The 27,063-nt window shown below is 56.4% G+C and overlaps 3 protein-coding genes and 1 long non-coding RNA gene across 12 annotated transcripts; 2 read left to right on the top strand and 2 right to left on the bottom strand.

Annotated features, from left to right (window-relative positions):
- Window positions 1–42: 42 nt before the first annotated feature.
- MYCBPAP (MYCBP associated protein) lies at window positions 43–13,477 on the top strand. Of its 7 annotated transcripts, none has more exons than XM_054083448.1 (21): window positions 43–784; window positions 1,630–1,751; window positions 2,167–2,323; window positions 2,419–2,522; window positions 2,980–3,154; window positions 3,465–3,580; window positions 4,270–4,420; window positions 4,653–4,768; window positions 5,437–5,537; window positions 6,163–6,274; window positions 6,545–6,607; window positions 6,702–6,891; window positions 7,628–7,815; window positions 8,727–8,849; window positions 9,030–9,314; window positions 10,123–10,244; window positions 10,968–11,083; window positions 11,546–11,679; window positions 11,849–12,034; window positions 13,106–13,215; window positions 13,306–13,477. In XM_054083448.1, the coding sequence occupies exons 1-20, from the start codon at window positions 634–636 to the stop codon at window positions 13,181–13,183; spliced, it is 2,790 nt and encodes a 929-aa protein (XP_053939423.1). In that variant the 5' UTR covers window positions 43–633; the 3' UTR covers window positions 13,184–13,215; window positions 13,306–13,477. The 7 variants fall into 7 exon arrangements, 6 of the variants coding, with proteins under 6 accessions (XP_053939423.1, XP_053939422.1, XP_053939421.1 ...); XR_008452862.1 differs by having other exon boundaries at window positions 44–784; window positions 12,488–13,215; window positions 13,306–13,341; XM_054083447.1 differs by having other exon boundaries at window positions 13,106–13,466.
- On the bottom strand, window positions 3,654–6,610 carry LOC128853993 (uncharacterized). Its single transcript, XR_008452865.1, has 3 exons — window positions 6,510–6,610; window positions 5,166–5,390; window positions 3,654–3,930 (listed from the first exon to the last, which is right to left on the bottom strand). It is a non-coding gene; the product is annotated as an uncharacterized LOC128853993 (long non-coding RNA).
- Window positions 13,394–17,778, bottom strand: LOC128854023 (uncharacterized). The gene is made up of 3 exons (XM_054083650.1): window positions 16,965–17,778; window positions 16,081–16,147; window positions 13,394–13,503 (listed from the first exon to the last, which is right to left on the bottom strand). The coding sequence occupies exons 1-3, from the start codon at window positions 17,776–17,778 to the stop codon at window positions 13,443–13,445; spliced, it is 942 nt and encodes a 313-aa protein (XP_053939625.1). The 3' UTR covers window positions 13,394–13,442.
- Window positions 16,266–26,090, top strand: EPN3 (epsin 3). Of its 3 annotated transcripts, none has more exons than XM_054083451.1 (10): window positions 16,266–16,534; window positions 18,994–19,649; window positions 20,021–20,139; window positions 21,819–21,902; window positions 22,187–22,291; window positions 22,372–22,456; window positions 22,692–23,003; window positions 23,776–23,886; window positions 24,268–24,489; window positions 24,958–26,090. In XM_054083451.1, the coding sequence occupies exons 2-10, from the start codon at window positions 19,079–19,081 to the stop codon at window positions 25,275–25,277; spliced, it is 1,929 nt and encodes a 642-aa protein (XP_053939426.1). In that variant the 5' UTR covers window positions 16,266–16,534; window positions 18,994–19,078; the 3' UTR covers window positions 25,278–26,090. The 3 variants fall into 3 exon arrangements, with proteins under 3 accessions (XP_053939426.1, XP_053939428.1, XP_053939427.1); XM_054083452.1 differs by lacking the exon at window positions 16,266–16,534 and adding an exon at window positions 17,578–17,706; XM_054083453.1 differs by lacking the exon at window positions 21,819–21,902.
- Window positions 26,091–27,063: the final 973 nt, after the last annotated feature.

A 27,063-nucleotide genomic window follows, 5' to 3' on the forward strand; every position in this document is an offset into this window, starting at 1 on the left:
GCGCATCCAGAGAAGGGAATGGAGCTGGGAAGGGGCTGGAGAACAGGGGTTGTGGGAGCAGTGAAGGACCTGGGGGGTTTAGCCTGGAGAAGAGGAGGCCGAGGGGAGCCCTCATCGCTCTCTGCAGCTCCGGAAAGGAGCGTGTGGGGAGGAGGTGCTGGGTTCAACTAAGGAACAAGTGGTGGAACGAGAGGAAATGGCCTCAAGTTGTGCCAGGGAAGATTTAAACTGGATAGCAGGAAAAAAATCCTTCATAGAAAGAGGAAATTCTTCACGATGAGGGTGATGAGACACTGCAATGGGTTGTCCAGGGAAGCTGTGGATGCTGGACGATCAAGAACAGGTTGGATGGGGTTTGGAGCCCCTGATCCAGTGGGAGGTGTCCCTGCCCGGGGCGGGGGTGGGACTGGATGGGCCGTGAGGTCCTTCCAGCCCAAACCATCCATGATTCTATGAATAAGTGAAGCCCTGTGAGAGGCTGCGCAGGGCAGGGCCGGGGCTCCACCCTGGAGGGGTTCAAAGACGCGCGGAGGAGGTGCCCGGGGCTGCACTCGAGCATCGCCGAACGCTTCAGTGACTCCCGAGGCGCCGCCGGGGCGGCAGGGGGCGCTGGGGGTGCTGCGGACGCCCCTCATGCCCCTCCCGCCGCACCATAGAGATGCGGCCGCTCTGGGCAGCCGCTCTGCGCCGCGTCTCGGTGGTGCTGCCATGGCGCCCGCTATGGCGCGCGGCGGAGGGAGGCCTGGCCCGGCCCGCCGGGAGCACCGGACTGTTTACCCGCTCGGTACGGCCCGGGGCGGCCCGGAACGGGGCCTGCTGGCTCGGCCTGGGGCCCTGCTGTGCCTGGGCCCCGTCCGCGGGGGCTCCCCCGTTACCGGCCCCGTCCGCGGGGGCTCCCCCGTTACCGGCCCCGTCCGCGGGGGCTCCCCCGTTACCGGCCCCGTCCGCGGGGCTCCCCCGTTACCGGCTCTGTCCGTGGGTGCTGCTGCTCACAGCCCCTTCCATGAGCGCCCCTGTTAACAGCCCCATGGGTAGGTGCTGCCGTTAATGGTCCTGTCCATTGGTGCCGCCTTTAAGAGCCCCTTCCCCATGCACTCGTCCTCCTCTTTATTGGTCTTATATATATATTTTAGCCTAGAAAGCCCTCCGTGTGTCACGGAGCCAATTTAAGCTCTGGGGAGTTGGTGGTTGAGGAGACAGACGCAGTCCCTGGTGGGATCCCCTCAGCTGTGGCCCAGCTATCGCAGAGCTCTTGTGCAGTAGGAGTGGCTGAAAAGGCTGTGGTTTGCTGCCGGAGCTGTTCTTGGGGACACCATGTAGGGGAGCTGGGTGCTTGCAGCTGGAGAAAGGAGTTTGTTCTTTCACCTGTGGGAGGCACAGGCTGTGTTTATCTCACCTGTTGGCTCTCTTCTAGAGTAAAGCACGAGGCAATTGAATCCTGGTGGCCCGCTTTGGTCCTTGTAGCGTCTAAGAGTTTGATTTTTCCAATTATAAGAGATGCTGAATTTAACTGTTCTGTGCAGCCTTAGAAAAATCAACCCAAAACATAGTTTGGTTGGAAATGAATAACGAGATTGGAAGGGGAGGATGGGGTTTCCTCAGGAGGTTGAAGAAGATATCTCTTTCCAGAAAACAAGGAAGAGGCACATGACCTGTTCTCAACAGTCTCGAAAGAGCTTGAGCCTGTTCCATGTGTTCTGCAAGGAGATGACATTCAAGCGCTTGCAATTAAGGTGGAGGACCTGGAGAAAGTACGTATTTTCTCTGCCAGAAACAGCTGTTAAGAACCAACACTCATTTTGTGTGTTTCACTTAGAGTGCTTTCCGTTTAATTCAACCAAACCCTACTCCTCAAGTTCAGTTCTCACTCTGTTTTGTCCGCCCTGCTTTTTATGACTTGTCAGAGCACCGGGAGGTTGCTAAAAGTACAGGGTTATTAATTCTTACACAATCTTTTCAAACGGAGGGATAAGTCATCTGCCTTTACAAAATTACATTTCCAAGCTTATGGTCTGATACAATGTGTGAGGGTGGGGTATCTCTGCAGTTGGGTAATGTCCTTCTTTGGGGATGTGCTGATAGGACTCCTCTGTCCTAGAGGGATCAAAAGGAGCGAAGGTGAGTCAGTATGGACCTCACTGCTCTGTCACTGTTTATTTTCTGCAGCTCCACACACCACACCCTCCCCCTGATGCTGAGGGAATTCCAGTTAAGAGGAAATACTTTGTTCGAAAATACCGACCCAAAGAGACAAAGAAGGGGGAACATCTTGTGGCATATCCTGCTCTCCCAAAACCACCCAGGGAACCACTGACTTTTTCTGGTAGGGTTAGACATCATATCTCCAGGTTTTGGTTTTGTTAAGCCTAGCTTTAGTGACCTGGTTCTGGGGTCACTTTTTCTGCGTGTGTCTTGTAGGACAAGGACTGTTTGGTGATGACTGTGAAGAGATTCTCCCCCATCACATCTTGGGAAGTCTTCAGGAGTTCAAGATGGAAGCCTTGGCCAGAGGAAACACTCAGGTTGGTTTGCAAAGTTAGGAAAATGCTGCTGTGTGGCACTTGTCTAGTGGTGGAGAGCAGTAGCTCTTTGTGCTTTTCGGCACCTATCAGGAAGAGGTGAGGCCTGAGGTGTGGTTTTCCCAGCCTTCTTGTACTCTGCGGGGAGGGCTCACCTTCAGAGAAACTGCACGAGCAGGTTTTGATGTCCAGTTTACAGGATGAGGTCATGGAGGAAGAGTTAAAGACCTCCTCTTCCATATGTGCTTCTGCTGATGGCATCAGGCTCGCAAGGGCAAAGCTGATGTTGCAGCAATGCCATCACTTGAGTCTGATTACTCAGATCCTTCCGTTGTTTTTGAGTGTGTTCCTAGTGCCCTGGTTTTGTTCCTCTCAGAGCGATGAGGTGAAATCATTGTCACTCTGAAAAATTCTTTTCTCCTCCCATTCTCATTGTTAATTTAGTGTTTCCTCTCTTCAGCTAGCAGGTTTTATTGAGGTTTCTCATCCAGATATTGCTGCACCAGCTTTAAAAGAGGAACATGGAGGGGACAAGAAGAAAAAGGTTCATCAGATCCCACCAGCAGAAAACAGAGCTCTGCAGAACTGGCAACATAATATGGCAATCAGGAAAAAGCAGGAGAAATATCTTGGAGGTGAGGAAAACTGAGGCCTTGTTCTGTGAAATTCTGTGTGCAGATGCGGGAGTTGGATGGCACCACAATAAATTGATGCCCACAACCAGACGAGGTGAATCCTGTTGCCGTTGGAGTCTGCTTCCGTGTTCTGAGAGCTCCCCACGTGCCAGTGGCCGCGAGTGCTGTGGGGAGCTGAGCTGGTGGTCCTGGCTGCAGGAAGAAGGGTGGATTTGATGGGGGACAGTGTAAGGGGGTTACACCTGAACAGTAGTGGTGAAGGGTGTGCTTGGAAGTGCAGCTCCAGTGATTTGACATTCCTTCTTTACAGAAATTCTTCAGAGGCCAGAGAATGAATTGCTGATGAGCATCTCAGAGGAGTACAGGCAAATCCAGGAAGAGCGTGACCTCGTTGACCGGATTCTCCCCGCCCTGCTCCCTGGAAAGGTGAGTGCTCCAATTCCTCTGCACCCTGATTGCTCTGTTCTTGTGAAAGAGCCAAGACACTGGTGTTACGAGTGACATTGTTGAAGACCTGTCATTAAATATTTATCAAAGTCACTTGAGTCCTTCAGCCTTGTGTGCAAGCAGAGCTTTCAGTGACATTAAAAATAAAACCATGGACTGCATTATCCATGCTAATTAGGAAAGTGATGGTGTGCTTTGGCTCCTTGCTAATGAGCAAACGCCATTTCTTGATGACTGTCATGCACTGGGACGTGGCGTGGGGATGTGCTGCAATTGCTATTCCAGGGACAGAAAGGTCTGTTAGCTTCAGGCTTGGATTTTAGTGACTGCTGTAGAGAAAGGGGTATGGATAAGTCAGGAGGTTTGTGGGAGTATCCTATCTTAAAATGATAGTTTTACATTTATAGCAGTATCAAGGAATTTGCATTTATGTGAGTCGTTATTTTAATACCATTCAACCTTCGTGTAGCACTAGGTAGAAGAAAGTCTTCTTTTGTCTTTGACAGAAGCCTCAATGCTTGCTCTGCAGAAAGTGATAATTGATAGACTTTTAAAATACCTGTCTAAGCAGAGTTAGACCCTTTCTTTTTAGCTGCTAGTCCTTGTGGAAACAGCAGGCAGCTACGCACCTCTGAAAGTGTCAGTGGGAGCTTTGTTTTCCACCCTAGGGCTACCGAAGAGGAAGCGAGTTCTGGAGCCTGCCCGACCGTATTGGAGATGAACTCACGGGCCTGACGCTGACGCTGACTCAGAGGGAGCGTGGCCACCCAGAGCCAATTATGCATGTGGGGAAACCTCACACTGTTCGGAAGGAAATGGGTAGGGGAGCGTCACAGAGATGGGGTAGAAGTGTGGAGGGAACAGGAGGGAATTCTGTGGGTGTGCAGGCTCACACCACAGTTGTCCCTTCCAACAGCTGAAGCACAAGCCATTTCCCATTATCTGTTGGGCCTCCTCTTTAAAACACCATGAGACCAAAGTCTGGCAGAGAGTGAAGTTAATAGGCCTGTGGGTATGTAGACAGTGAGCTCTTGTGTGGTTATTTCCACAGGTCTGAAGACTCCAGAGAAGATCCCGTTCCGTCTAACCTGGGACAAGAGTCTTTTCCTGAAACATCGATGGCAGGAACTAAAATCTGTCCTAGAGGAGCTAGATTTTCATAAGCCGGTAAGACTAGAGGAGTGAGGATGCTGTAAAGTAACATAAAATTGCTAAGAACTGGATCTGAAAAAGCTTTAGGAATCTAAAAAAGCTTTAGGAATCTAAAATTTAGCCATGCAGTACTTATCTTGGAAGTTCCCGCATTTCCAAAGGGCCACAGCCATGCAAGAGTGGTCTGGCCTCCTCACATGTTGCATGGAGTGGTCATAGGCAATAGGACCCCAAACCAGCAGCGTGGAGTTGCCAAGACCTAGGCGACAAACACCCTTGCCAGACACTCATGTAGGACTTTGATTTAGTTCCTCGGGGCAGAAGGAAGATGCTTCTCCCCACGTGGAAGACACACATCTGAAATAATCTCCTGAACATATGTAGCCCCTCTTAAAAACTGCACAATCTTCACCTTTTTCTTTCTGAAACCTGGCTCTGGGGATGAGAAATGTGTGTGAAGGAGACTTTTCCCATGCGTGTACCATTTGTAGCGGGGAACACGGTCATCAGTATCCCAGAATCAGTTTCTTCCTCCGTTCATTGGATGCCTTTAGAAACCATCGCAGGAGCACAATACCTGACCTTCACTTCACTGGATTCAGTTGCTGCTTTTGTGTAGTATTTTAACTTCTTTTCTCTGTAAAAAGAGAAATCGTGAGTTGGACATTTTTCTGTGCATCCAGGACCTGGATGGACTGGAGGTGATTGGTGAAGGGCGGCCTTTCACATCCGTTACAACAGAGCCTTCCTCACACTCCACCACTTCTGAGGAGTCTGAGACCCTGTAAGTTTTACTTTGTGGCAGAAATAAAGAATTTTGGGTATCCACTGTCAGCTTGTAAGGGTGTCCTTAGCTATTCTTATCTAGAACGGAGAGGAGGCACAATTAAAGGCATGTTCTAATATTATAATCACCAGATTTAGGAATTGAGCGGCTCCTATGTACCTAAGGAGCAAGAATCAGAGAAACGTTTATTTGAGGCCCTTCCTGCAGTCTTCCCTCTATGTGGCTCCGGAGTTTACATTGGGCAGGGTGGGAATTCTGCTCTAAGTTACCTCCATCTAGTTGTCTTTTTTCCAGCCTTCCACTTCCATCATGACTTTGCCCTTTTTCCCTGTCCCATCCACCTCTAACGGTCACAACCCAAGGGCTCCCCCTCCTTATTCTGTCAGGTACCCTCAGCCTTCGTTAGGCAGATGTTATTCGTTAGTGGTCTGGCTGTCCTTGATGGTGACAAGGAGCTCGCTGCGGTTTGCCACATCTGCAGGGCTCTGTCCCTAAGGAGATGACTGTGGAAAAGCAATAGCTGGGGTTATTTCGTATAAGGTCTTGTAAATCATTTCTGGTTCTCCCCTCTCTCTGGAAGTGAATTTCTCTCTGTGAAAATGCTGGCTTTTGTTTTCTTCAGCAGTTCCCACCTAGAGGACTACCCTGATGTGATTTCAGAAGCAACACGGGGTCCGGCTTTGGATTTCTGTGGCCAGCCTGCTCGTTGGATTGACTACACCACTCCTTGCAGGGTAATAGTGTGCTTTATATTGTTCACTCCAGCTCAGCCTGCTTGAGTGCCCAAGCCACAGCTGGACAAAGTCACTCTCAGGCCAGAGAATGGGGGATTTATTCCGAGCATAAGAGAGCATCCCTGTGTTTGCTCTGGAGACATCTGGAAGCAGAAGGGGTTGCTCTCTCCGTAGTGTGAAGCTCCGATTTCCAGGTGCTCTGTGGATAATGGATGTGCCTTGCAAGTTCCCTTACCAAAGCTTAACCCTTTATTTGTGATATGACTTCAGACAAGATCTAGTGAGAGGTGTCCCTGCCCGTTGCAGAGGGGTTGGAACTGGATGATCTTTGAGGTCTGTTCCAACATAAACCATTCCATGATTCTTTGAAATCCTGTCAAATGGAGGAGAAATTGTTATTTTTTTTTTCTGTTAATCTTCCTCGCAGGATGAAATTGGCATTGCTGCCCGGCTCACCTTTGAGAGTTTGGCTGGAGAGAAAGCTGAAAGCTCTCTGACGGTGAGCAACAATGGCACAACTGCCATCTGGTATAGCTGGATGAGGCTTCCGCAGCAGATTCCCTCAGGAGAAACCAAGGGGAAGAGTTTGCCGTGTTTTTACTTTGATACCAGACCAGGTATGAGAGCTGCTGGTCTCAAAGACCTTTCTACATAGACCAGAGAGCACGTCTTCCAGAGTTTTCTGAGGTGCTGACTCTGACTAGTGGCAGAGCAAGCCTGATGGGTGATTGTCCTTAGGAAGCCACCCTGGGCGTCAGAGCTGACTCACACCAGAAGAGGTGTATGAGGCAGATTCCTTTTGTGGGACTTAAAGGAAAGGAGATTGCTCCTACTCTGGATGTAAATGGGTGGAATATTGAGAAGTGAATCATTTTTTGATGGCAAACTGGGCATAATCTGCTAGGAAGAGAATACTGAGCTCTCTGTAAAAGGAGCATGCAGTGAAAGTAACACCAGTGCAGCAACATGGTGACTGGGAGGAAATCTGGAAGGAGAAAATAGCTGGATGAAACATGATAACCAGCTAAGATTATAGAATCATAGAATGGTTGGGCTGGAAGGAACCTCCAAACCCATCCAGTCCCCACCCCCACCACGGGCAGGGACACCTCCCACTGGATCAGGGGCTCCGAGCCCCATCCAACCTGGCCTGGAACCCCTCCAGGGATGGGACAGCCACTGCTGCTCTGGGCAACCTGGGCCAGGGCCTCCCCACCTTCCTCATGAAGAATTTCTTCCTAATGTCTTAGAGTCTCATACAGAGATAAGGACGCTCAGTGCGAGAGGATTGGCGAAGGGTCGAGTTGACCAGGTGGCTTCTTGCAGACTGATGCATTTTCTTTCTTATTTCAGGTGTAATTTTGCCTGGAGAAACTAGGAAGTTTTTCTTTCTTTTCAAGTCTGAGGGCACAGGTATTTTCAGCGAGTCCTGGGAATTCAGGACGCATCCTCTCTTACTGGGAGGAGCTCTGCTGCAGGTGACCCTCTGGGGAATTGCTGTGTATGAGGATAAACTGGCTGACCTCAGAGAGCAACTGCAGGTAACCAAGCATGTAACTGGGTAACTGTGAGCTTTGAACTTAATAAGCGAAGAGAGGGCAGTGGTGGGAGTGGATGACATGATATTTTTATTGCTGTGTAATTAGTGCTGAGAGCAAGGTGATTATTTTTTTACAGGACAGCTGTACATTCTTGAGCAGGTTTGCTAACTAAAATGAAAGAACTCTGCAGTTGATTGTAATGCTATTAATTGTGTCTCCTGAATTGTTCACGCTGGTCCTTTAAAGAATTAATTTCATTAATTGCTTAGTCAGGATGGGACTATGTATGATATCAATTAAGGTATAAATTGAAAATTACACTTTGAAAAGTATAGTTTGGGGGAGGATTTCATGGAATCGTAGAATGAGTTGGGCTGGAAGGGACCTCAAAGCCCATCCAGTTCTACCCCCTGCCATGGGCAGGGACACCCCCCACTGGATCAGGGGGCTCGAGGCCTCATCCAGCCTCACCATGAACACTTCTAGGGATGGGGCAGCCACAACTGCTCTGGGCAGGCTGGAACAGTGCCTCCCCACCCTCATTGTGAAGAATTTCTTCCTGATATCTAATCTAAATTTTCTCCCTTCCAGTTTAAAGCCATCCTCCCTCATCCTGTTCCTGCACTCCCTGATTAAGAGCCCTTTCCTGGCGCCCCTTTCAGTACTGGAAGCTGCTCTAAGGTCTTCCTGGAGCCTTCTCTTCTCTGGGCTGAACAACCCCAACCCTCGTCCTGTCGAGTCGTAGGATTTATTTGAAAAGCTGTTGTGTCACTCTGTTTAGCGGGGTTTGCAGTTATTCTTGTCCTTGCAGCCCTATATAACCTGTACATGCGGTTAGTCATGATGTGGGTGTGAATTTGTTTGCATGTCTGTATATAGAACGGGGACTGACATGTGTTCTTGTGCCTCAGAATGACCTGGCTGCTCGAGAAGCTGCTGCTAGAGGCGAAAAGATTTGTACCCCAGTGCGCACCCCATCTCCTGTGGACTCCTATATCACAGAGGAAGAGTTGTTCCACTGGAGGAATCCCGAGGTGACGTTTGCTAATCGATGGGCTACACAACTGTTAGTAGCAGGAAGGGAAGATCGCTGGGGCTGGTGCATGCCTGGGTCTCTGGAGGCTGGTGTAGTCTGCCGTGGTGGCTTTAACAATTAGGTTTGTAGAGGAAAGGCCCGGCTCATTTCACTATTTACCTTCTCCCCTTTATCACAGTTGCATTATCAGCATCGAGTGGTACAGCAGCTGCATGAACTGTGGAGAAAGCACAAGACTGTTTTCTCAGCCTTTGAGGAGAAAGTGCCCTCGGGCCAGGAGAAGGCTGCAGAGGACGTGCAGTACCAGGAGCGTTCCTCAGAGGCTCTCCCTCCTGGGAACAGCACCACAGAGGTCCCAGGTGGGAAGAACACGCTTGAGGAGGCTCCGGGTCAAATGACAAACGTGAAGGAGAAAGGACCAGCTCCCTCAGGATGGAACTTCTCCTTCGAGGACTTTGCTCAGGTGGTGGCCCCCGTTCCTTCTGGAGCTGGGACAAGCTGATGGCATTTTCATATCCCTACAAACCACCTGGTCTGCCCCAGCGTGAGCCCACCCAAAGGTCTGCTTCCAGCGGGCTGTGACTTAGAGGTGATTTATGACGTGAGTCGCAGAAATGCACTGCAGCTCTGCTGACCACACCCTCAGTGCTCTTGTAAAGAGCTTCCCAAGAGAGTCTTTGAGGGCTGTTGTGTGAAGAAGAAAAGAGAACCACACAATAGAATGGCTATTTTAAGCTCTTCCCCCATTAGCTGTCTGTCATCCCACAATGAATGCGGGGGGGCAGGCTGAGCCTACAGCCTCCTGTGGCTTCCCCAAGGGCTCCTCTCCTTGGAGAGCCCTTCGTATTCATCAGAGCACCATGACAGGCTGTGGCTAAAGCACAGGCCTCCCTAGATTAAAGCAGGAGTGGTTTGCATTCTGTCAGAGCATTTTTTCTGTATTGTTCTCTTTTTATAAGTATCTTTACTTCAGGGCCTTCTCACTTGCTAGAATCCCTGTTCTCCAGCACAGGGACTAACACCACCTGTGAAGTTGCAAAGGGGCTCACTAGGAATCTTAACTGGGGAGCCTGAGATTGCTTCCCAGATCTCGTGTACACCTTGGCCAACTCCCAGCCATGTCTGGGAGCGCAGGCGCCCGGTGCAACCCGGTTTCAGACTGGCACCCAGGAAGAGAGATGGTGGTGAGCTCCATTGAGCTCAGGGTCTAGATGACTGGGAATGAAGACTGAGAAGCGCTTTCACGGACGCTATGTTTTCACTCCTATCAGGCTATAAAGTTGATCCCCAAGGAGGAGGAGCGCGAAGCAGCGCTGGCCCAGCTCAATAAGGCGATGCTGGAGCTGTGTGTTGAACAGAGGCCAACCCAGACAGACCTTCTGCATCAAACCTGGTGCGTTGCCTTTGCCAAATCAAGCTTGTAAATGCATGGTGTGATCAACAGCCTCAGCAAGCTCTGTCGCAAGCAGTGTGATTCAGAGTGCAAATAATTATATGAGGTCTAGAAGTCATCTTTACACTCCAGCTTTTTATAGCTTAATTGTAGCAGCTGTCTAGGACCCAAATGCCTTTTTTTTTTTCCTGGAGTTAGGTTTAGAATATTAAAGTAATGTAATTTTGGGAGTCTACAAGATTATTTCTGGCAAGATTAGTCTATGTTTACAAAACTTTTGGTTAATTTTCTGTATGCTTTTACTCAAATAACAGTACCCTCCCTCATACAGTCTCTGATCTTTGCTCAGACTGTAAACACATCAACAGCTTCTGGCTGCTTCTAAATTAGAAGGATGCAGGTTGCTCTTGCTAAACACAGAGAGCAGGCTGATGCTGATTTGCCTGTGTGTCATGTTGGAGAGCAGCAGTTCTAGTTTAAAAGTAATATTTATGGGTCCATATGAGCTCATTAGTTTACAAACATCGAGACCTCAGAGTATTCCAACATGAGGGAAGCAATTTGCCTTCCCTCTGCATGGATTTTTAGATGGTGGGTGCAATTTTCTTGGTTTAGTTGGACAGAGGAGCTCTCAGCTGTAAGGGCCTTCGCTCCTGGGTACAGGGTAACACGAGATACCAGTTGCTGTTCTTGTCTCCCTTCTGACTCCGATCCTTTCCCCAGTCTCCAGTTGTGGCGGGAGACAATCGATGGCATGGTGAGTCACTCCGTGAGGCTGCGATCCCTGCTTGGCTTGCCTGAGAAGGACACCTGGGCAGGAGGCGTTCCAGAGGAAGCAGGTAAAGAGTCATTTTAGCACAGCAGCCAGGTTCTGTGGGCTGTGGGAAACCAGAAAACATCCCGAATTTCAACTGAAATGGCAATTTCAGTAGTTTCCCCTCAAAGCTTTCATCAGCAAAAAAGGGCAGATTGTTTGGTACTAACTGCAATCTGTGGTTTAATGTCACCACACAAATGAATTGAGGTAGATGTCCTGGTTTTCACTTGGACTGACCCAGCGACCCTTGTCTCCCTAACAGCTGCTGTACAGGCTTGTTCTGTTACACGCCTGAGACGCCTAAATTCCTTATTTAAACAAAGGACTCTTCACGGTGGTGTTTGTCAGTGTGGTGCAGCTCAGATTAATAAAACAGGGAAATACATTGCACAAGTAATAGAGTTCCACTGTGTGAGTGCGGTGGGCTTGTCCTTCTGGATGGGAAAACAGTGCTTTTTGGTAACGGGAGTTCTTTCTTTTGTAGCGGAAGTAAAGCAAACTATAAAAGGAGGAAAGGAAGACAGAATAACTACTAGGAGAGAAGGGAGAAGGTCATTTCTTGGTAAGGATAAAGAAGGCAAAAAAAGAACAACAAAGACAGCAGGGAAAGAGAAAGAGGTGAGTGTTGGGGTGCCGGTTGAACCCTAAGCGCTGGGGACAGGATGGCAGAGCCTGCATTTGGGCTGATTCCCACCCCAGCGGTGCTGCTGCTGGGAGATGCATCTTACGGCACTCTGAAAGGTGTTCTGACCTCTGGCGCTTTCTCTTTTTGTCTGTCACTGAACAGGAAGGACCAGACGGCAGAAAATTAAACATAAGAGATGAGAAAAAGCATAAATCTTCCACTTCATTGCTGGAGGTGAAAGAGGGAGCTGAGCCCATGGGAGCTGTGACTACTGATGGAGAAGAACCTCCTCGGGAGGAGCTGGACCTAATTTTGTTTAGATCATATCAGGAAAAACTGTATATTCAGGTGAGTTTGACCAAAGCTTGTACTTTGCTTCTTGTTTCTGTTCTTTGCTTGTAAGCTTGGGTGGAGAAGGAAGCATTTTGTTAAACTGAAAACTTGCAAATGATTGTGTAGCGAGATAAGTGTGAAATACAAAGTGAGATGTCCTTTGTTCCAGCCGGGGATCCGCTAACACCAATCCAGCCATCACATAGCCACTTGCGGGATTTCTATCTGGGATGTCTTTAGCATGCTTGCAGACCCAGGAGGGATTGGCAGAATTAATTGTATCTCGGATAATGTTAAACACACTTCATAGCCAGAGAAGTTATTACTAGAGCTAAGCTTTTATGTGGTTGTGTGCGTGCCCACGCGTTACTGTGTTCCTGCGTGAGAAACCATCTCTCTGTTGGGCTTGTCATCAGAGTTTCTTCATGTGTTTTCACCGCAATTCTCTCCTGTTAATTTCTGCCGCAGGTTTATGGGCTGCTGGGTTCAATGGTGAGCAAAATGGTTGCGTTATTTGAGGATCTGGAGGAAAAAGGTGCTCTGAAGTGGGAGAGTAAAACCGTTTGTGACTAGAAATAGACTTAAATAAATAAATATCCATATTTACCAACCAAGTGGAGATTTTTCTTTCTGAAGTGATGCCCTGGTTACAAGTACTGTGCTGCCTCTTTTCTGACATGCTGGGATGTGAGACTGTTGCTAGCTCATCTGTTAGTGCTGCAGACAGTCGGTTGCCAACAAGAGACAAGGCAAGAAATATCACAGCCTCAGAAACCGTTAAAGAGTAGAAAATGCTGGCATTCCTGCTAAGGAAGAAGAATTTAAAAGCGCCAGTCAACATGAGATATGTCTTGTTCTTTCATTCTTGATCTTGCTTGGCTCACAGGAGGGCAAGCAGAGCATCCCTTGTACTCGTGAGCTCAAGCACAGGATAGTAACTAAGAAAAATCCATCCTATTTCTGATTATATTCATGACTGCTTGTCCAGCCTCCTCTTGGGACTACCGCAAGGGCTGTGTCGCCCTGCCTGCTTTTGCACCCATGAGTTTGTTTCTTTTGCTGACCTTGCCATCTCTTTCCTTCCAGCTCAAGGTACCCATGCCCCATTTGGAGCCAGCTCTTACTTGCTTCCCTCCGACACTAATCACTGTTGAATTAAAATGAGTGAAATTCATGCTGTAAATGTTTTGAGCATGGTAAGGCCCTGGGTTAGAGCCTCCTGTCTCTGCTGGTCTGCATGTGTGTCTGGGCTCATCGCCACTTTCTGTCTGGGTTTCCTTTTGCAGCACAGCCGGAACAGAGCTTTTTGTGGAGGCATCCCAGGCCGGAGCGTCGCCCGCTCCGCAGGGTTGGAGCCGGTGTCAGAGGCAGAGCGAGCTGGGTGCAGGGTCTTGACCGGGCATCGAGAGGCGCTTGGCGTGTGTCAGTAAAGTACTGTCTTCCTGCTAAAGTGGCTGGACAGCATTCCCGGGAAGGCTTTGGCCCTGTGGAAAAATGGCATCGGTGCAGGTTATTAATTGAGGTTTGCGATACCTCCAGGGTTCTGCGGCAGCAGACGCACACTGCGCCGAGCGTTGCCCTTACAAATGCTTACATCGCAGCACGGTTGCACCAGGCGTGTGAGCCCCAGGCGTGTGCTCCTTTACGTTGGCAGAGCTGCACGTAGTGTGAAATAACTGTTCCTTCTGCAGGGTTGTTTTCCTTTGCTTTCTCATTTTAACTCGCACGCTGTCTCTGAGGAGAGGACAGATTCTTCCCTTGGTTCCCGGCAGGACCACGGCAAAGCGCAGCCTACTTTTGTGCTGGCCAGGTGAGACCCCTCGTGTTTCATGATGCTTTCTCTTAGCAGGGTGTGGGGAAGCACTTCGGCTTCTGTGGAAGCCAGGAGCCTCTTCTGGCTTCGTGGGCACGGACCCACAAAGGGAATCTCTCTGCTCAGCATTCCTGGAGTGAGAATTTCAGCAGCGTTTGGAGAATGAGGAGGAAAAAGGCCTGAAGTTGGGGTGTGTCTCACAGGCTCTGACAATAGCTCCTGCCTCCCTGGAGATGATTATCAGCTTGTGAATCTGCCCAACTCAAGCAGCTCAAGCCATCTGTTCCTAGACGAGAGGGAGTCTGCACATTACAGAGGCAACGTGATTGTCTCAAAGGCAAGAATACTGTTATTTGTAGCCTCACCTTACAAATGGCAAGGCCTGGTCCTAAGAGCCGTGTCTCTAGTCCAGCCTCTAGAAACCAGGCCCATGTGTACGCCTGCTCATAAGAAAACTTGTTAATAAGGGAATAGGTAGATCTTAAGCTGAAGGAGAGGAGATTGAGATGAGATCTTGGGGAGAAATATTTTCCTGTGCGGGTGGAGAGGCCCTGGCCCAGGTTGCCCAGAGCAGCGGTGGTGCCCCATCCCTGGAGGGGTTCCAGGCCAGGTTGGATGGGGCTCGGAGCCCCTGATCCAGTGGGAGGTGTCCCTGCCCATGGCAGGGGTGGGACTGAATGGGCTGTGAGGTCCCTTTCAACCCAAACCATTCCATCAGTCAGGTCCTGTGAGGCAGTGTCCTACACTGGCCTCCCCTCCCCTTCCCCACGAGGGGCCTGGTACCCTCGGGAGGGTGGCGCAAGGCTTTCTGCAAAGGAGAACAAACCTGAAAGCTGTGAACACTATTAATAATTTTTTTGTCATAAATATCGCCGGTGCCTCTTCCATCCTTCAAGAGTGCCCTGAAGGGCCACGGTACCAGCAGCACAGGGGAGGGATGTGCTGGGCCAGCGAGTGCAGTGCTCTGCTCTCTGTCTGCTGCAGCTTTCTCCAAGCCAGCTGCTTTCTTTTTTTTTTTTTCCTCCCTTTTGCATTGATTTGTGGAAGTTACTTGACTGGAACTGCAGTGGAATTGGAGCTGGCTTCCACAGAGCGCCTTTAGAAGCAGAGCCCCTCGGGACTGGTCAGCCCTGCGCTCTGAAGGACGCGTGGCTGCTCCAGTCCCTGGAATGCCAAGTCCTAGCAGCCAGGAGAGGAGAGATTCCTTCTCCTCCCCCCAAAACGCGGCCACTATTTGTAATGCTGTTAATAATTTGTGTTGTGTTTGCTAAATAACCGAGGTAAGCGACCTTCCTGGCCTTGGGAGTTGTATAACAACCCCATCACGTGAGTCGTGGCCTGAAGACACCATAACTTCAGGTCAGGGAGGGGGATTCCAGGAAAATGCTGCAAGCAGAAGGTGATGGCACTTCCAGAGGCTTCTCGATGGCAGAGGGGTTCAGGGGGAGTAGCCGGCTTGTGCCAGGGCTGAGGGAGGTCAGCGTCGGAGCCCTGCTGGGTGGTGGGGCACCTCGCAACCCCCCCGTTTGCACAGCTCTCCCGCAGCGCTGGGGTGTTGTGTCCCCACAGAGAGGTTCTTTATGAAAAGAGGGGCAAGCCCCGGCTGCCTCGGCCGTCTGACAAGGGTGAACTGGGAGCACTGGGAACAGCGGAAGGCTGGGATCTTAAGCAGCCAAGAAGAATGCCCCCCACTGCCCCAGCTGGGATGTTTTCCAGGTTGACCTGGAGGATGGTTTGGATGCTGGAGATGCTCTTCTCCCAAGCTGCAGCTGGGAGAGGGATGACTGTGTATTCGGAGCCTGTTGGGAAAGCCAGGCTGAGGAGATCTGCAAAGCTTCCCTCCCCACTGCCTTCTCCTCGCGACGCAAAGCAGGACAGCACCAGACCTTCCGCACCAGGGCCCGGGGCAAGATGAGTGCCTGCTCTCCCTCTCAGCATCAGCAGGAAGGCGCGATCCCCCTCCCGAATGTCTCAGCACACAAGAGATTCTTTCCATTATGGAAAATGTCAGTGATATTAAAAAGATTATATATATCCCTAATACTTGAAGGGCTGTCAGCGATGAAAATGGAAGGCAGAGGCCGGGAGGGAGGGGGTGGCATCGAGATGATCGAGAGACATGACTTATTTTGTCATGTCATCTGATGCCTCCCTCTCTCCCGCAGCCAGGCCCCGGGAGCCGCTCGGAGCAGGGCAGGAATCCGCTCCATTTAGATCCCAGCACACAAAAAAAAGAAGGTTAACGCACCCAAATCGCATCCGTCGCGGCCTCGGGTACCAGGGAGGGTCGGCATCCCCGGAGCCGCTGCCCCAGCCTGGGAAAAAAAGCGGATTTCTGTCTAAAAATAACGAGGGGAGGGAAGGAGGAGGGGAAAATAATAAAGCGAGGAGGGGAAAATGCCGAAGCGCGGCGGGCAGCGCGGCTGCTGGGCGGCTGCCAGCGGGGGGCAGGCTCGGAGCGGCGCAGCATCCCCGCGCAGCATCCCCGCCTCCCGCATGCGGCGGGGCAGGGGCTCCGCGCAGCATCCCCGCGCCGGGACCGCGGGACGACGACGAGGAGGGGGGCCCGGGGGGGAACGGAGCGCTCCTGCTTGCTGTTCCGAAGGGGTTAAAGCCCGGCTGAGCCGCCGGGACCTGCCCAGCCAGCCCGGCAACTCGGCGCTCGGCAGCATCCAGCCCCGCTCCAGCCCCGCTCCGCGCAGGTGAGGGGGGCTGCGGGGGGGGGGGGGGGGGGACGGGAGGAAGAAGAAGGTTCTGGAGGCTGGGGGATGCGGGGCTCCGGTGGGCGCCTCCCGGGCTCGGGGCTGTGCGGTGCGGGTGCGGAGCCGAGCGCTCTGCCGGGAGCCTTTTCCCTGCCGGGAGCCTCTCGTTCCCTGCTAGGAGCCTCCTTTTCCGCGTTCTCCCCCCACGGCGCTGCTCCTCCCGGCCCTGCACCTCATTAGGGATGGATGGAGCCGGGCTTTAATCCCCTCCGCCTCCCCCTCCTCTCGTCTGGCCCCTCTCCCCTCTCCTCCTTCCTCCCCATCCCCTCCTGCTCCCTCTCCAGGTTATTCCGCCTTCCCCCCTGCATCCCCTCCGCGGTTCCCACGGGGACGATGGGGACTGTCCCCGCACCCCGTGTCCTTCTCCCACCTGACAGCCTCTCGCTCAAGGTCACTGCAGTAATTCCATATGAGCTGCCGGGTGCTGCCGCCTTATCTCCCCGCACAGCTTCTGTTTCACTGCCTTTATATTCCGAAGCGGAGGGGGGGGGAAGAATATTGTGTTCGATTAACCCCGCTGCCTCGAACACCGCTGGCAGCGCTCCAGGCAGGGCCACGCTCGTCTCACCCCAGCCCCTGCCTCCCATCTCTTCCCACCAGCCTTCCCAGGCCATCTCATGGTGGGTGAAGTCCAGCTGGAATTGGGTCTCTGGCTGGGATGAGCCATGCTGGAGCCCATCCCGCTGGACCTGCGGTGTGTCCTGAGCTGTTGGAGGCAGGAGGGACCATCCTGCCCTGGAGAAGGAGCGCTGGTATTTGCCGGTGTTTGCCAACGTTTGCCAGTGTTTGCCAATGTTTGCCGGGCCGGTGGCACCTTTGGAAAACGCGACTTTTATCTCCGGTTTGGGTGTTGGTGGAAAACCGAGTATGGAGCCAAGTCCTGGAGGACTTTGCTGCGTCGCTGCCCTTGTCCCGAAGGCGTTCCTGCGCCAGGTTCTCCCAGCGGGATCCAAAGGCCGCAGCAAACGGCTGCATTGCGAAAGGGAATCGATACGGGAAAGCGTCTCGAGAGAAACTCCATCCACCCGCGAGCGTGGCGGTGCCAGGCTCCGCTCTGACTCACAGGGACGTTGCTGGCGGAGCCGTGGGGCGCCGGCCCGGGGGAGCAGGAGGTGCTGGACTGGTCGCACGGGTTGCGTGGGAGCGCGGTGGGCGCTGTGCGTGGCTGCTTGGCACGTCAGCATCCCCGGCTGGGAGAGGGCTGCAGCCCAGGGAGGCACCGGCACCCCGAGGTGGGTGGTGGGATGGAAACAAGTAATCGCTGTCTGCAGGCGCTGCTGCCGTGGGGAGATTTTTTCCTCCCTGCGAGCGTTATCGGATGGGGTGAACCACCAGTGAGGTTTGTTGCAGCTGCAGTGGGAGCTCTGGGAGCAGCGCGGTTCTCTGGCCCTGCAGTGCAGCCGTGCTGAGCACGGAGCAGCTCCAGGCTTTGCTCAGCCCTCTGAGAAAATGAGGGTAAACGGTGGCTTCTTGCCATGCAAGGAGAAGGGGAGGACGAAGACCAGCCCGGAGCAGGGGATGGAGTTGCGATGGGCTCAGGGGAAGATGGGTCCGCAGTGACCCATGGGATTTTGTATCCCCAGTGGGTGCAGCGCATCCTGAGGATGAGCACTGCTCTCCAGGGAGGTTCCAGGGCAGCCCTGGATCTGCATCTGGGCACAGAGGGGGCTCAGGCAGCTCTGGGGGTTTGGAGAGAGGGAATGCATTATCCATCCTGCTTACTGACCTGGCGCTGGAGGAGAGCACCTCAAATTCACAACCCCACATCAGCACACGCTTCCATACCCGCAGCCTCTCGTGGGAGCAAAACGATCGAGTTTGCTGCGAAAACCCACCCGAGCTGCTGCCAGCGCCGGTAAAGCACGGCAGGCTCTGACTCACGGCAGGGTTTGGGTTTTGCACGACACATCCTTGCAGCACAGAGAGCCTTGGGCCGATGGCCGGGGCGATGGCCGCGGCGAGCGGGGCTGCAAAGGGCTGCAGACAGCGCCTCTCGGGTACAGCGGAGCCCCGGCTGGTGCGAGGGCTGCGGACCCTGAAGCCGGCGTTGCTGGGACAGCGGGGCTGAGACAGCTGGGATCTGGAGGAGGGAGCTGCCATTTTCAGGTGGTTACTTTTAGAAGCAGAACTGTAGGGTAAAATTTTCACCAAATGCTCCTGAATCTGGAGCCAGATCTCTTGGCGGCTCCGCAGTGCTGGGTTTTGGCTTGCTATGTGGTTTTTTTTTTCCCTTGAGCATCCTGCATCCTGTGCAGTGCCAGCCCGGTGTCTGCACCCGATGCCCCGACAATGGGCGCTTCCACCTTGACAATGTCCTGGGTGCCAGCTGAGGGGTCCGGGGATGGGTCTCGGTGGCTGGGGTGATTCTGAGGTCTCTGTGTCCCCGTTCCCTGCTGCAGGCACTGGTGAGGCCGTGGCCCTGAGCACCCGTCCCTTCTCCACCGTTCCTGACCACCGCCGGTGGGTCTCCGGCACCGCACAGCCATGACGACCTCGGCGCTGCGCCGGCAGGTGAAAAACATTGTGCACAACTACTCGGAGGCAGAGATCAAGGTGCGGGAGGCCACCTCCAATGATCCATGGGGACCCCCAAGCTCCCTGATGTCAGAGATCGCCGACCTCACCTTCAACACGGTGGCCTTCGCCGAGGTCATGGGTATGATCTGGCGGCGGCTGAATGACAGCGGCAAGAACTGGCGTCACGTCTACAAAGCCCTCACCCTCCTGGACTACCTCATCAAAACCGGCTCCGAGAAGGTGACCCACCAGTGCCGCGAGAACCTCTACACCATCCAGACGCTGAAGGACTTCCAGTACGTGGACCGTGACGGCAAGGACCAGGGCATCAACATCCGAGAGAAGGTGAAGCAGGTGATGGCGCTGCTGAAGGACGAGGAGCGGCTGAAGCAGGAGCGGGCGCACGCGCTGCAGACCAAGGAGCGCATGGCCCTCGAGGGCATGGGCAGCGGCAGCCACCAGGTCTCCTACGGCCGCCGCGCATCGCCCTATGGTGACGACTACGGCCGGACACGGGGTTCACCCTCGTCCTTTAACTGTGAGTGTGGCTGGCGGCTCGCCTGGGCTCGCAGCGGGGTTGTACTTGGTTTGCTCTTTCCTGGTGCCCATCGCCACCCTCCAGCTCTGGGGGCACTGGTGGTGAAGCCTGGCTCTGTCCTGCACCGTGGGCAGAGGTTTGGCTGGGCCAGTGGTGAACCCCAATAGTGGTGGCAGCTGGAGGTCCCTCCAGCCCTAAACCCATGGCTTGTTCATAGTGAGGAGCTCGAATCTGGGGCTGCATCCCTTGGGGAAGGCACGCCACGGAGCTACGAGTGTTGGGATGGGGGGGCTGTGGGAGGCTGCTGATGTGCTCCCCAAATACCCCCCTTCTGATGTTGCTTGTTCTGCTTTTCCTCTTTCATCTCCCAGCATCGTCCTCATCCCCACGCTTCGCCTCCGACCTGGAGCAAGCGAGGCCCCAGACGACGGGCGAGGAGGAGCTGCAGCTGCAGCTCGCGCTGGCCATGAGTCGGGAGGAGGCGGAGAAGGTAGGGTGGATCTACCCAGGCCGGAGTGCATCTTCCTGCCCTGTGCCTTGCCTGTGGGCATCAGGGGTCATTTCTCTGTGAGGAGGGAGGATTTTGGGGGCTACCTGAGGCCGGTGTCTGCACCTGCAACCAGGCTGCCTGCTGTGCCTGGCATCCAAAATCACCACCAGGCAGGTGGAGGCATGGGCTGTCCCTGCTCCCCGTCCTCGTACCGATGGGGACAGCACCAGGCTGAGCCCCGTGCAGCCTCCCAGATCCCCGGGTGAACTTGAGGGGGCTTCTGGATTCACCCCGACCCCCCCAAACCCGGCTGCCTTCTTCCACTGAGGGCTTCTGGTCTGAGCTCCCTCGTTTCTCTTGCCTTCGCACAGAAGTTTTAGGAGGTGATGCCTCGCCCAGAGCTGTGTTTTGTGTGTGTGGGGGGGTGGCCAGCAGCGTCCCCGGGGCTGTGCACCAGGCTGGGGGCTCCGTGGGGCTGGGGGCTCCCTCCCACTGGCTGGTCCCTTCAAACCAGGCTGGAAGGAGCACTGGAAAACAGCACCCAGAGCAGCCCGGCAAGGATGCAGGCAGTGAGTGAGCTGCTGCCTTCAGCCAGGAACCCTCCCCCAGGGCTGCCCCCTCCCCTGTCTGCTGGCAGTGCCCCTTTTCCACTTATTTGTGCACTGGCTGAGGTTGCTGCCGGGCGGTACGGCCCGTGTGGAGCGCAGGGGTACGGCCGGGCACACAAAGTCAGAGGGACGTGGTGACCGAGGGGCCGGGGGCGTCCATCCCCCAGGCACCAGGCGCCGTGAGCTCGGTCCTGCTGGAGCGGGGGAACATGCTTTGGAGTCAGCGCTTGCTGCTGCCCATCTTCCCTGCCCGATGGAGGCTCTTCTGCAGACAGAGCAGAGCGTGTATCCCTATTTTTGTCCTGGAATTGGAGTATTTATAGCTTCCACACTCTGCTGCGAGGAGTGCTGTCGGAACACGCTCTTGAAAGCTTTGCCTCCTCATAGAATCGTGGAATCATTAAGGCTGGAAAAGACCTCCAAGATCATGCAGTCCAGCTGTCTGTTGGAGTCCATCTGGGCTGTGCACACACGTGCACACTCGCACACACCGGTACAGGCGTGCACACCCCCACCGGGGTCCCCGTTCCCACCCCGACTGCTCCCACGCTGCTGGATGAGCGTCACGGGGAGGCGATCAGCGCTCCCGTGGCCGAACGGGGACAGTCGCTGCCCAAAATCTGCCTCAGGTCTGGGTGCTTCTCCCCCAGCAGAGCGGGGCTGGGCAGGATCCCTGAATCCAGGCCGGTTGGTGTCACAAATCCTCCTCCTCAGCCGGCTGCTGGCAAGAGGGGACACCTAATCCATCCCCTCTCCCCCACCGACTGCACCGAATCCCCAAACCGCTCCTGGGGGAGATCCCGGCTGCCTGATTTAGGGTCATCCCAGCGTAGACGGAGCAGCAGGTGATGGGCGAGGGGAAGGAGTTGGGCAGTGGCCACAGGGGAGCCTGAGCGGGAGCCAGTTTGAGAGTGTGGGGGCGCCGGGCTGGGGGTCAAAGCCGTCCGGGTGGGCACAGAGGTGCCGTGCAGGCCAGGGCCCGCAGGAGAGGTGATGGTGAGGATGGGGACCTCCGAGCAGCCCCGAGAGCTCAGGGCAAGCTGAAATGTCACCAATTTCCTCTGTTGGCAGAAGCCACTTCCTCCAATTTCCAGTACAGATGAAGAAAGGCAATTGCAGCTCGCGCTCGCGCTGAGCAAAGAGGAGCACGAGAAGGTACCCGCGCCCCGCAGCCCCAGGCGCTCCTCTCTCCTTGCTCTTGGGCTTCTCTCTGGGGCGCCGGAGCCCGAAATGCTGCCTTGCTCTGGCGCCCGCTTTGCTTCCGCTGCGCTGGGTCTGTCTGCTGAGCGCTCTCCCGGTGGGCTCAGCCCCGGAGGAGCCGTCTGCTCGGACGCTGGGACCTTTCGGGGATGCGGTGGCAGCTCCTGTCCTGGCTCTGTCTCCTGGAGAAGGCGCTGCCTGCGGGGCGGCTGAGCTGACCCCGTCCCTTGTCCCCACAGGAGGTGAGGGCTTGGCAAGGGGAGAGCTCCCTGCTGCAGAGAGCGGAGGAGCCTGCCCAGGGCGGCGAGGAGGAGGAGGAGGAAGAGAAGATGAAGAAAAGCCAGGTACAGCACTGGGGGACTGGATGGAACCCACACGTCTGCCCTGGGCCTCCCTTACTTCTTTATTCCCTTTCTCTTCGCAGTCTTCCATCCTGGAGCTGGCGGATATATTTGGGCCGGCGCCAGCCCCCTCCAGCCACGCGGCTGCCGACCCATGGGAGATGCCAGGTGAGGGCAACTCGTGGGCTGCCAAAGCTTGGGACAGTGGCAGAAACCGCTTCCCCCGCCTCTGTCCCTCCCCAGTCCCCAGGAGCTCAACAGCAATGACCTCTTGCTTCTCCCTCTGCCACCCAGTCCATTGCGCACCCAGCGCTGCCGGCAGCTGTGTTCCACTGGGCGCGTCCCTGCTGCTCCGCTCCCTCCACACCATTCCCATCTCCCACCGCTTCTCTTCTTCTTTCAGACATGAAGCCCAAAGCGGAGCCAGCCGCCTCTGCCTGGGCCGGCGCGCCCGACCCCTGGGTCCCAGTCCCGGCTGCCAGCGGGGAGCCCCTCTCCCAGGCGAGCGCCTCGTCCCAGCAAAGCACCAGCGGGCCCTGGGATTTTGCACCCAGCACCGCGGCAGCCTCCGACCCTTGGGGGAAGGCGACCGTGTCTTCTGGATTCCCTCCTGTGGACCCTTGGGCGACGGCGGCGTCGCCCCCACCGCAGGTCCCTGGTTCTACACCAGCCGCCGACCCTTGGGCTGCTGTGGCTGAGCCACCTCCTCACCCCGGTAAGAGGCTCCTGCGGTGTTTTGGCTTTGCCGGGTGCTGCAGGCAGCTTTGGCCATCGCTGCCCTCCCGTGAGCGGGCATCCTGGGTGCCCCCCACCTTCCTCTCCCAGCCAGCTCTGCAAACACGCCCTCCCCGCTCTTCTGTCCTCCTTCACTTGCCCCTTGCTGTCTTGAAGGCTCCAAGGAACTTCTAGGCTTTATCTCTGCACAGAGTAAGCTGCTTTAATTAACACGGCACAGTTAATGGAGCCCTCCTGTGGGATTGGACAGCAGGCAGCGTGCTGCGCCAGCTGCGGGGTGTCCCCTCACCAGCCCCACGTGCCCTGCCAGGACGGGACGGTTGCTGCTCGCAGGTGTCGTGCTGCGAAGCGGTTGATGGAGCAGCCCGTGTTTCAGAGCTCAGCACTGCTCTCAGTTCCTCCTTGGTGCTTCCTCTGGCCCCTTGGAGGTCCTGTGTGTGCTTTAGTCCCTGGGGAGGAGAGCAGAATCTGGCCCGGGGGCTGGTGATGGCTGTTAGGTCCATGGGAACGCTCCATCCCCTCCGCCTGCCCCACCGGGGGTGGGAAGGGATGTGGGGGCAGCCTGGGTTGGAGTCCCCTGTGCTGGTCTGGCTCATCTCAGCCCCCCGAGCCCCAGCCCCACGTCCGCTCGCCGCACGCCCTCCTCTCTGTCTCCCTGCAGGCAGCAGCCCCTGCCTCTCTCCTGCGCGTGCATCCGCCGCCTCTCACCTCCCCGCTTGCTCCCCTCCTTGAGTCTCACCTCTTCCCCCCAGCTCCAGGGGGGGATGCTTTCGACCCATTTGCAAAGCCACCCGAACCCGCTGAGCCACCGGAGCAGGACCCCTCGCAGCCGCCCTCCTCCGCCAAGTCCAACAGCCCTGTCGGTAAGAGCCGGGTGGGGGCCAGAGGGGCAGGAGGGCACCGGGACAGTCCCTGCCCGCTGGGGGGAGGCAGTGCCGGGGCTGTCCGAGCTGGGCTGTGGCCAACGCTTGCCCCAACCTGTAGCCATGCACGTCGTGGGCTTGAGCTGCCCTTTGGCCGAGGGGGCAGCTCTGGTGTCTGCGTGCATCCGCATCTCCGCTGCACGGTGGTTGGCGTGGGCGCACCGTGCCCCACCGTGTCGAGCTGTGGGTGCGACATGCCATCAACCACCCGTGCAGTGACCATAGATCCCTTTGGTTGGAAAATGCCTTTGAGACCATCGAGGCCAACCGTAAATGACGCGGGGATGCCGAGTCACACAGCTCATCTCCTTCCCACCCCAGAGCCGGACCCCTTCGATGACCTGTTCCCCAGCGCCAGGCAGGATGGGGCGAAGAGCTTCGACCTCACCAACCTGGCCGAATCCCTGCCCGAATCCGGCAAGGAACGCAAGGACTGTAAAACCCCTGAGGCTTTCCTTGGCCCCGCCGCCTCCTCCCTGGTCAACCTGGACTCCCTGGTCGCGCCTGCACCCGCCTCCAAGACGCGAAACCCCTTTCTCTCGGGTAGGTGCTGGCTGGCGGCTGGGAGCATCTCTGGCAGGGCAGAGCGGGGCTTGGGGGGGACAGGGCTGTTCAGCCTGGAGAAGACTCCAGAGAGACTTTAGAGCAGATTCCAGTACTGAGAGGGCCTCCAGGAAAGCTGGAAAGGGGCTCTTGATAAGGGAGTGCAGGAACAGGACAAGGGGGAATGGTTTTCAGCTGAAAGAGGGGAGATTGAGATGACATCCAAGGCAGGAATGTTCTGCTGTGAGGGTAGGGAGGCCCTGGCCCAGGCTGCCCAGAGCAGCGGTGGTGCCCCATCCCTGGAGGAGTTCCAGGCCAGGTTGGATGGGGCTCAGAGCCCCTGATCCAGTGGGAGGTGTCCCTGCCCACAGCAGGGGTGGGACGGATGGGCTTGGAGGTCCCTTCCAGCCCAAACCATTCCATGATCCTATGGCCTGTCTCCCTGATGTGTCCCATCCTCTTTGCCAGGTCTGAGCACGCCGTCCCCCACCAACCCCTTCAGCCTCACCGAGCAGCCCAAGCCGACGCTCAACCAGATGCGGACCAGCTCGCCGGTTCCCAGCCTCCCTTCGGGTCTCCCCGCCAACTCCATGACCTACAGCGCGTCCCTGCCGATGCCCCTCAGCAGCGTCCCCGCCGCCGCAGCCGCCCTGCCCGCCTCTGCCAGTGCCTTCCCCCAGGCTGGCACCTTCCCCGAACTCCCCCACTCTTTGCCGCAGCCGTTACTGCCGCTGAGCGGACCCCCGGCCCCGCCGGCCGCTCCGGGGGGGCTCAACCCCTTCCTCTGAATCCTCTGGACACACTGAGACTCTCGCCCCTTCCCCGGCTGTTACAACCCCCCCAGCCTTTCCTCTTGCAAAGACTTTTTGGGGGCACAGCGGTTCGTTAGCTGCAAGGACGGTGCCCCCCACGCCAGCATGAGCCCCCCCTGTCCCTGAGAGGCAGAGTGGGGACGCCCTGCGCCGCGGAGGCTGGAGCGCAGTGTCGTGATGCTGGTGGGGACCCTCGGCGTTGGGGGGCTGCGGTGTGGTGCGGTGGGTGCAGGATGGGGACTGCAGGGTGGGGGTTCGGAGCTGGGATGGGGGCAGAGATGGGATCCCCCTCCCCGTGGTTGCCCGCGGGGTGGTTTGCGCTCCGCTGGCCGTTGCCCCTCGCCCACCCCCAGCCCAGGGCGCTGTGAACAAGGCCCCCACCTCCTCCCCTGCTGCTGGATGGGACCCCCGGGTGGGGGGCTCTGAGCTGAGGGGTCGAGGCGGCTGGGGGAGCCGGGGTGCCCCCTCCCCGTGCTGCCCCCCCGGGGTCCCCTGCCCCTCGCCCCTTCCCGCTCCCCGCAGAGCTGCTGGAAGGGCTCCCACCGCCCTGCGCGCTGCTGGCTGGGACCGGGGGGGCTCTGAGCTGGGGGGCAGTTGGGGTCCCCCCCTCCCCGTCGTGCCCCTCTTGGCTGTCGCCTCCTGCCCCGGGGACAGGATGGGACCGGGGGGGCTCCGAGCCGCGGGGAGGGAGATGGGGTCCCCCACGTCCCTTTCCTGGGGTCCCCCGGCTGTTGCCCTCCCGCCCCAAGGAGCTGCAGGCAGGGTCCCCGACTCCTTCCCCACTGCTGGAGGGGACCCCAGGATGGGGGGCTCGGAGCTGGGGGGGGGATGTGGGGCTGGGGGAGATGGGGACCCCCCTCCCCGCGCTGCCCGGGCGGGGGCGCGGCTGCTGCGAGACAATAAACTGCTCTGACCGACCCGGGCTGAGGCGAATCGGGGGCGGGGCTCGGAAATGGGTGGGGCGGGACCGGGTTCGGGGGGCGGGGCTCGGAAGGGGGCGGGACTGGCCGGGGAGGGGGCGGTCCCGGGCAGCGGCAGCCCCGCCCCCCCCGCCATGCTCCGGGCGCTGCAGCGCGGGGCCCGCAGGTACCGGGGGGCGCCTCTGCGGCAGCTCCGCCTTCCCGAGCCCCCCCCGAGCACCGCCTGAGCTCCCTTTGCAACGCCTGAGCTTCCGCATCCCCCGAGCCCCCTCCCGTACGTCTCCTGCACGGCCTGAGCCCCCCTCCCGCACCACCTGCACTGCCCTGCACCTCCTGAGCCCCCCCCATACCTCTACTGCACCCCCTGAGCCCCCCCGTACCTCTGCTGCACCCCCTGAGCCCCCACTCCACTGCTGAGCTCCCGCTGCACCGCCTGAGCCCCCCTGCACCCCCCCCGCGTCCTCCCCGCACCTCCCACACCCCCCCAGCCCGTCCCTGCACCCTTGCAGCACCCCACACCCCTCCTGCCTCACCCCTCAATCTCCCCTCCACTCCCGGCGTCCTCCCTGCACTTCCCACCGCCCCTGAACCCACCCCTGCGGCATTGCGGCGCTCTGTACCCTTCCGGTATCTCCCCTAAACCCCCCCCTGCACCCCCCCCGAATCCTCCTGCACCCCACCTGTACCCCTGCGTCATCCCTGCAACTCCCACACCGCCCATCTTATCCCTGCAATTGCCTGTACCCTTCCTGCACCTTCCCTGCACCCCTGAATCCCTCCTAAATCCTCCCTGCACCCCTCCTGCATTCCCCTAAATCCTCCCTGCACCCCCTGACTTAAAA

Source organism: Cuculus canorus, chromosome 18 (genome assembly GCF_017976375.1).
Source record: "Cuculus canorus isolate bCucCan1 chromosome 18, bCucCan1.pri, whole genome shotgun sequence".
Taxonomy (NCBI): Eukaryota; Metazoa; Chordata; class Aves; order Cuculiformes; family Cuculidae; genus Cuculus; species Cuculus canorus.

Coding starts and splice junctions, on each gene's coding strand:
- MYCBPAP (XM_054083445.1), top strand. CDS start 634: ATGCCCCTCCCGCCGCACCATAGAGATGCGGCCGCTCTGGGCAGCCGC. Junction 6,275..6,544: donor ACTACACCACTCCTTGCAGG/GTAATAGTGTGC, acceptor ATATGACTTCAG/ACAAGATCTAGTGAGAGGTG. Junction 10,245..10,967: donor GACCTTCTGCATCAAACCTG/GTGCGTTGCCTT, acceptor TCCTTTCCCCAG/TCTCCAGTTGTGGCGGGAGA.
- LOC128854023 (XM_054083650.1), bottom strand. CDS start 17,778: ATGCTGACGTGCCAAGCAGCCACGCACAGCGCCCACCGCGCTCCCACG. Junction 16,148..16,964: donor CTTGAGCGAGAGGCTGTCAG/GTGGGAGAAGGA, acceptor TTTTTTTCCCAG/GCTGGGGCAGCGGCTCCGGG. Junction 13,504..16,080: donor CCGCGACGGATGCGATTTGG/GTGCGTTAACCT, acceptor ATTTTTCCACAG/GGCCAAAGCCTTCCCGGGAA.
- EPN3 (XM_054083451.1), top strand. CDS start 19,079: ATGACGACCTCGGCGCTGCGCCGGCAGGTGAAAAACATTGTGCACAAC. Junction 20,140..21,818: donor GTCGGGAGGAGGCGGAGAAG/GTAGGGTGGATC, acceptor CTCTGTTGGCAG/AAGCCACTTCCTCCAATTTC. Junction 23,004..23,775: donor TGAGCCACCTCCTCACCCCG/GTAAGAGGCTCC, acceptor TCTTCCCCCCAG/CTCCAGGGGGGGATGCTTTC.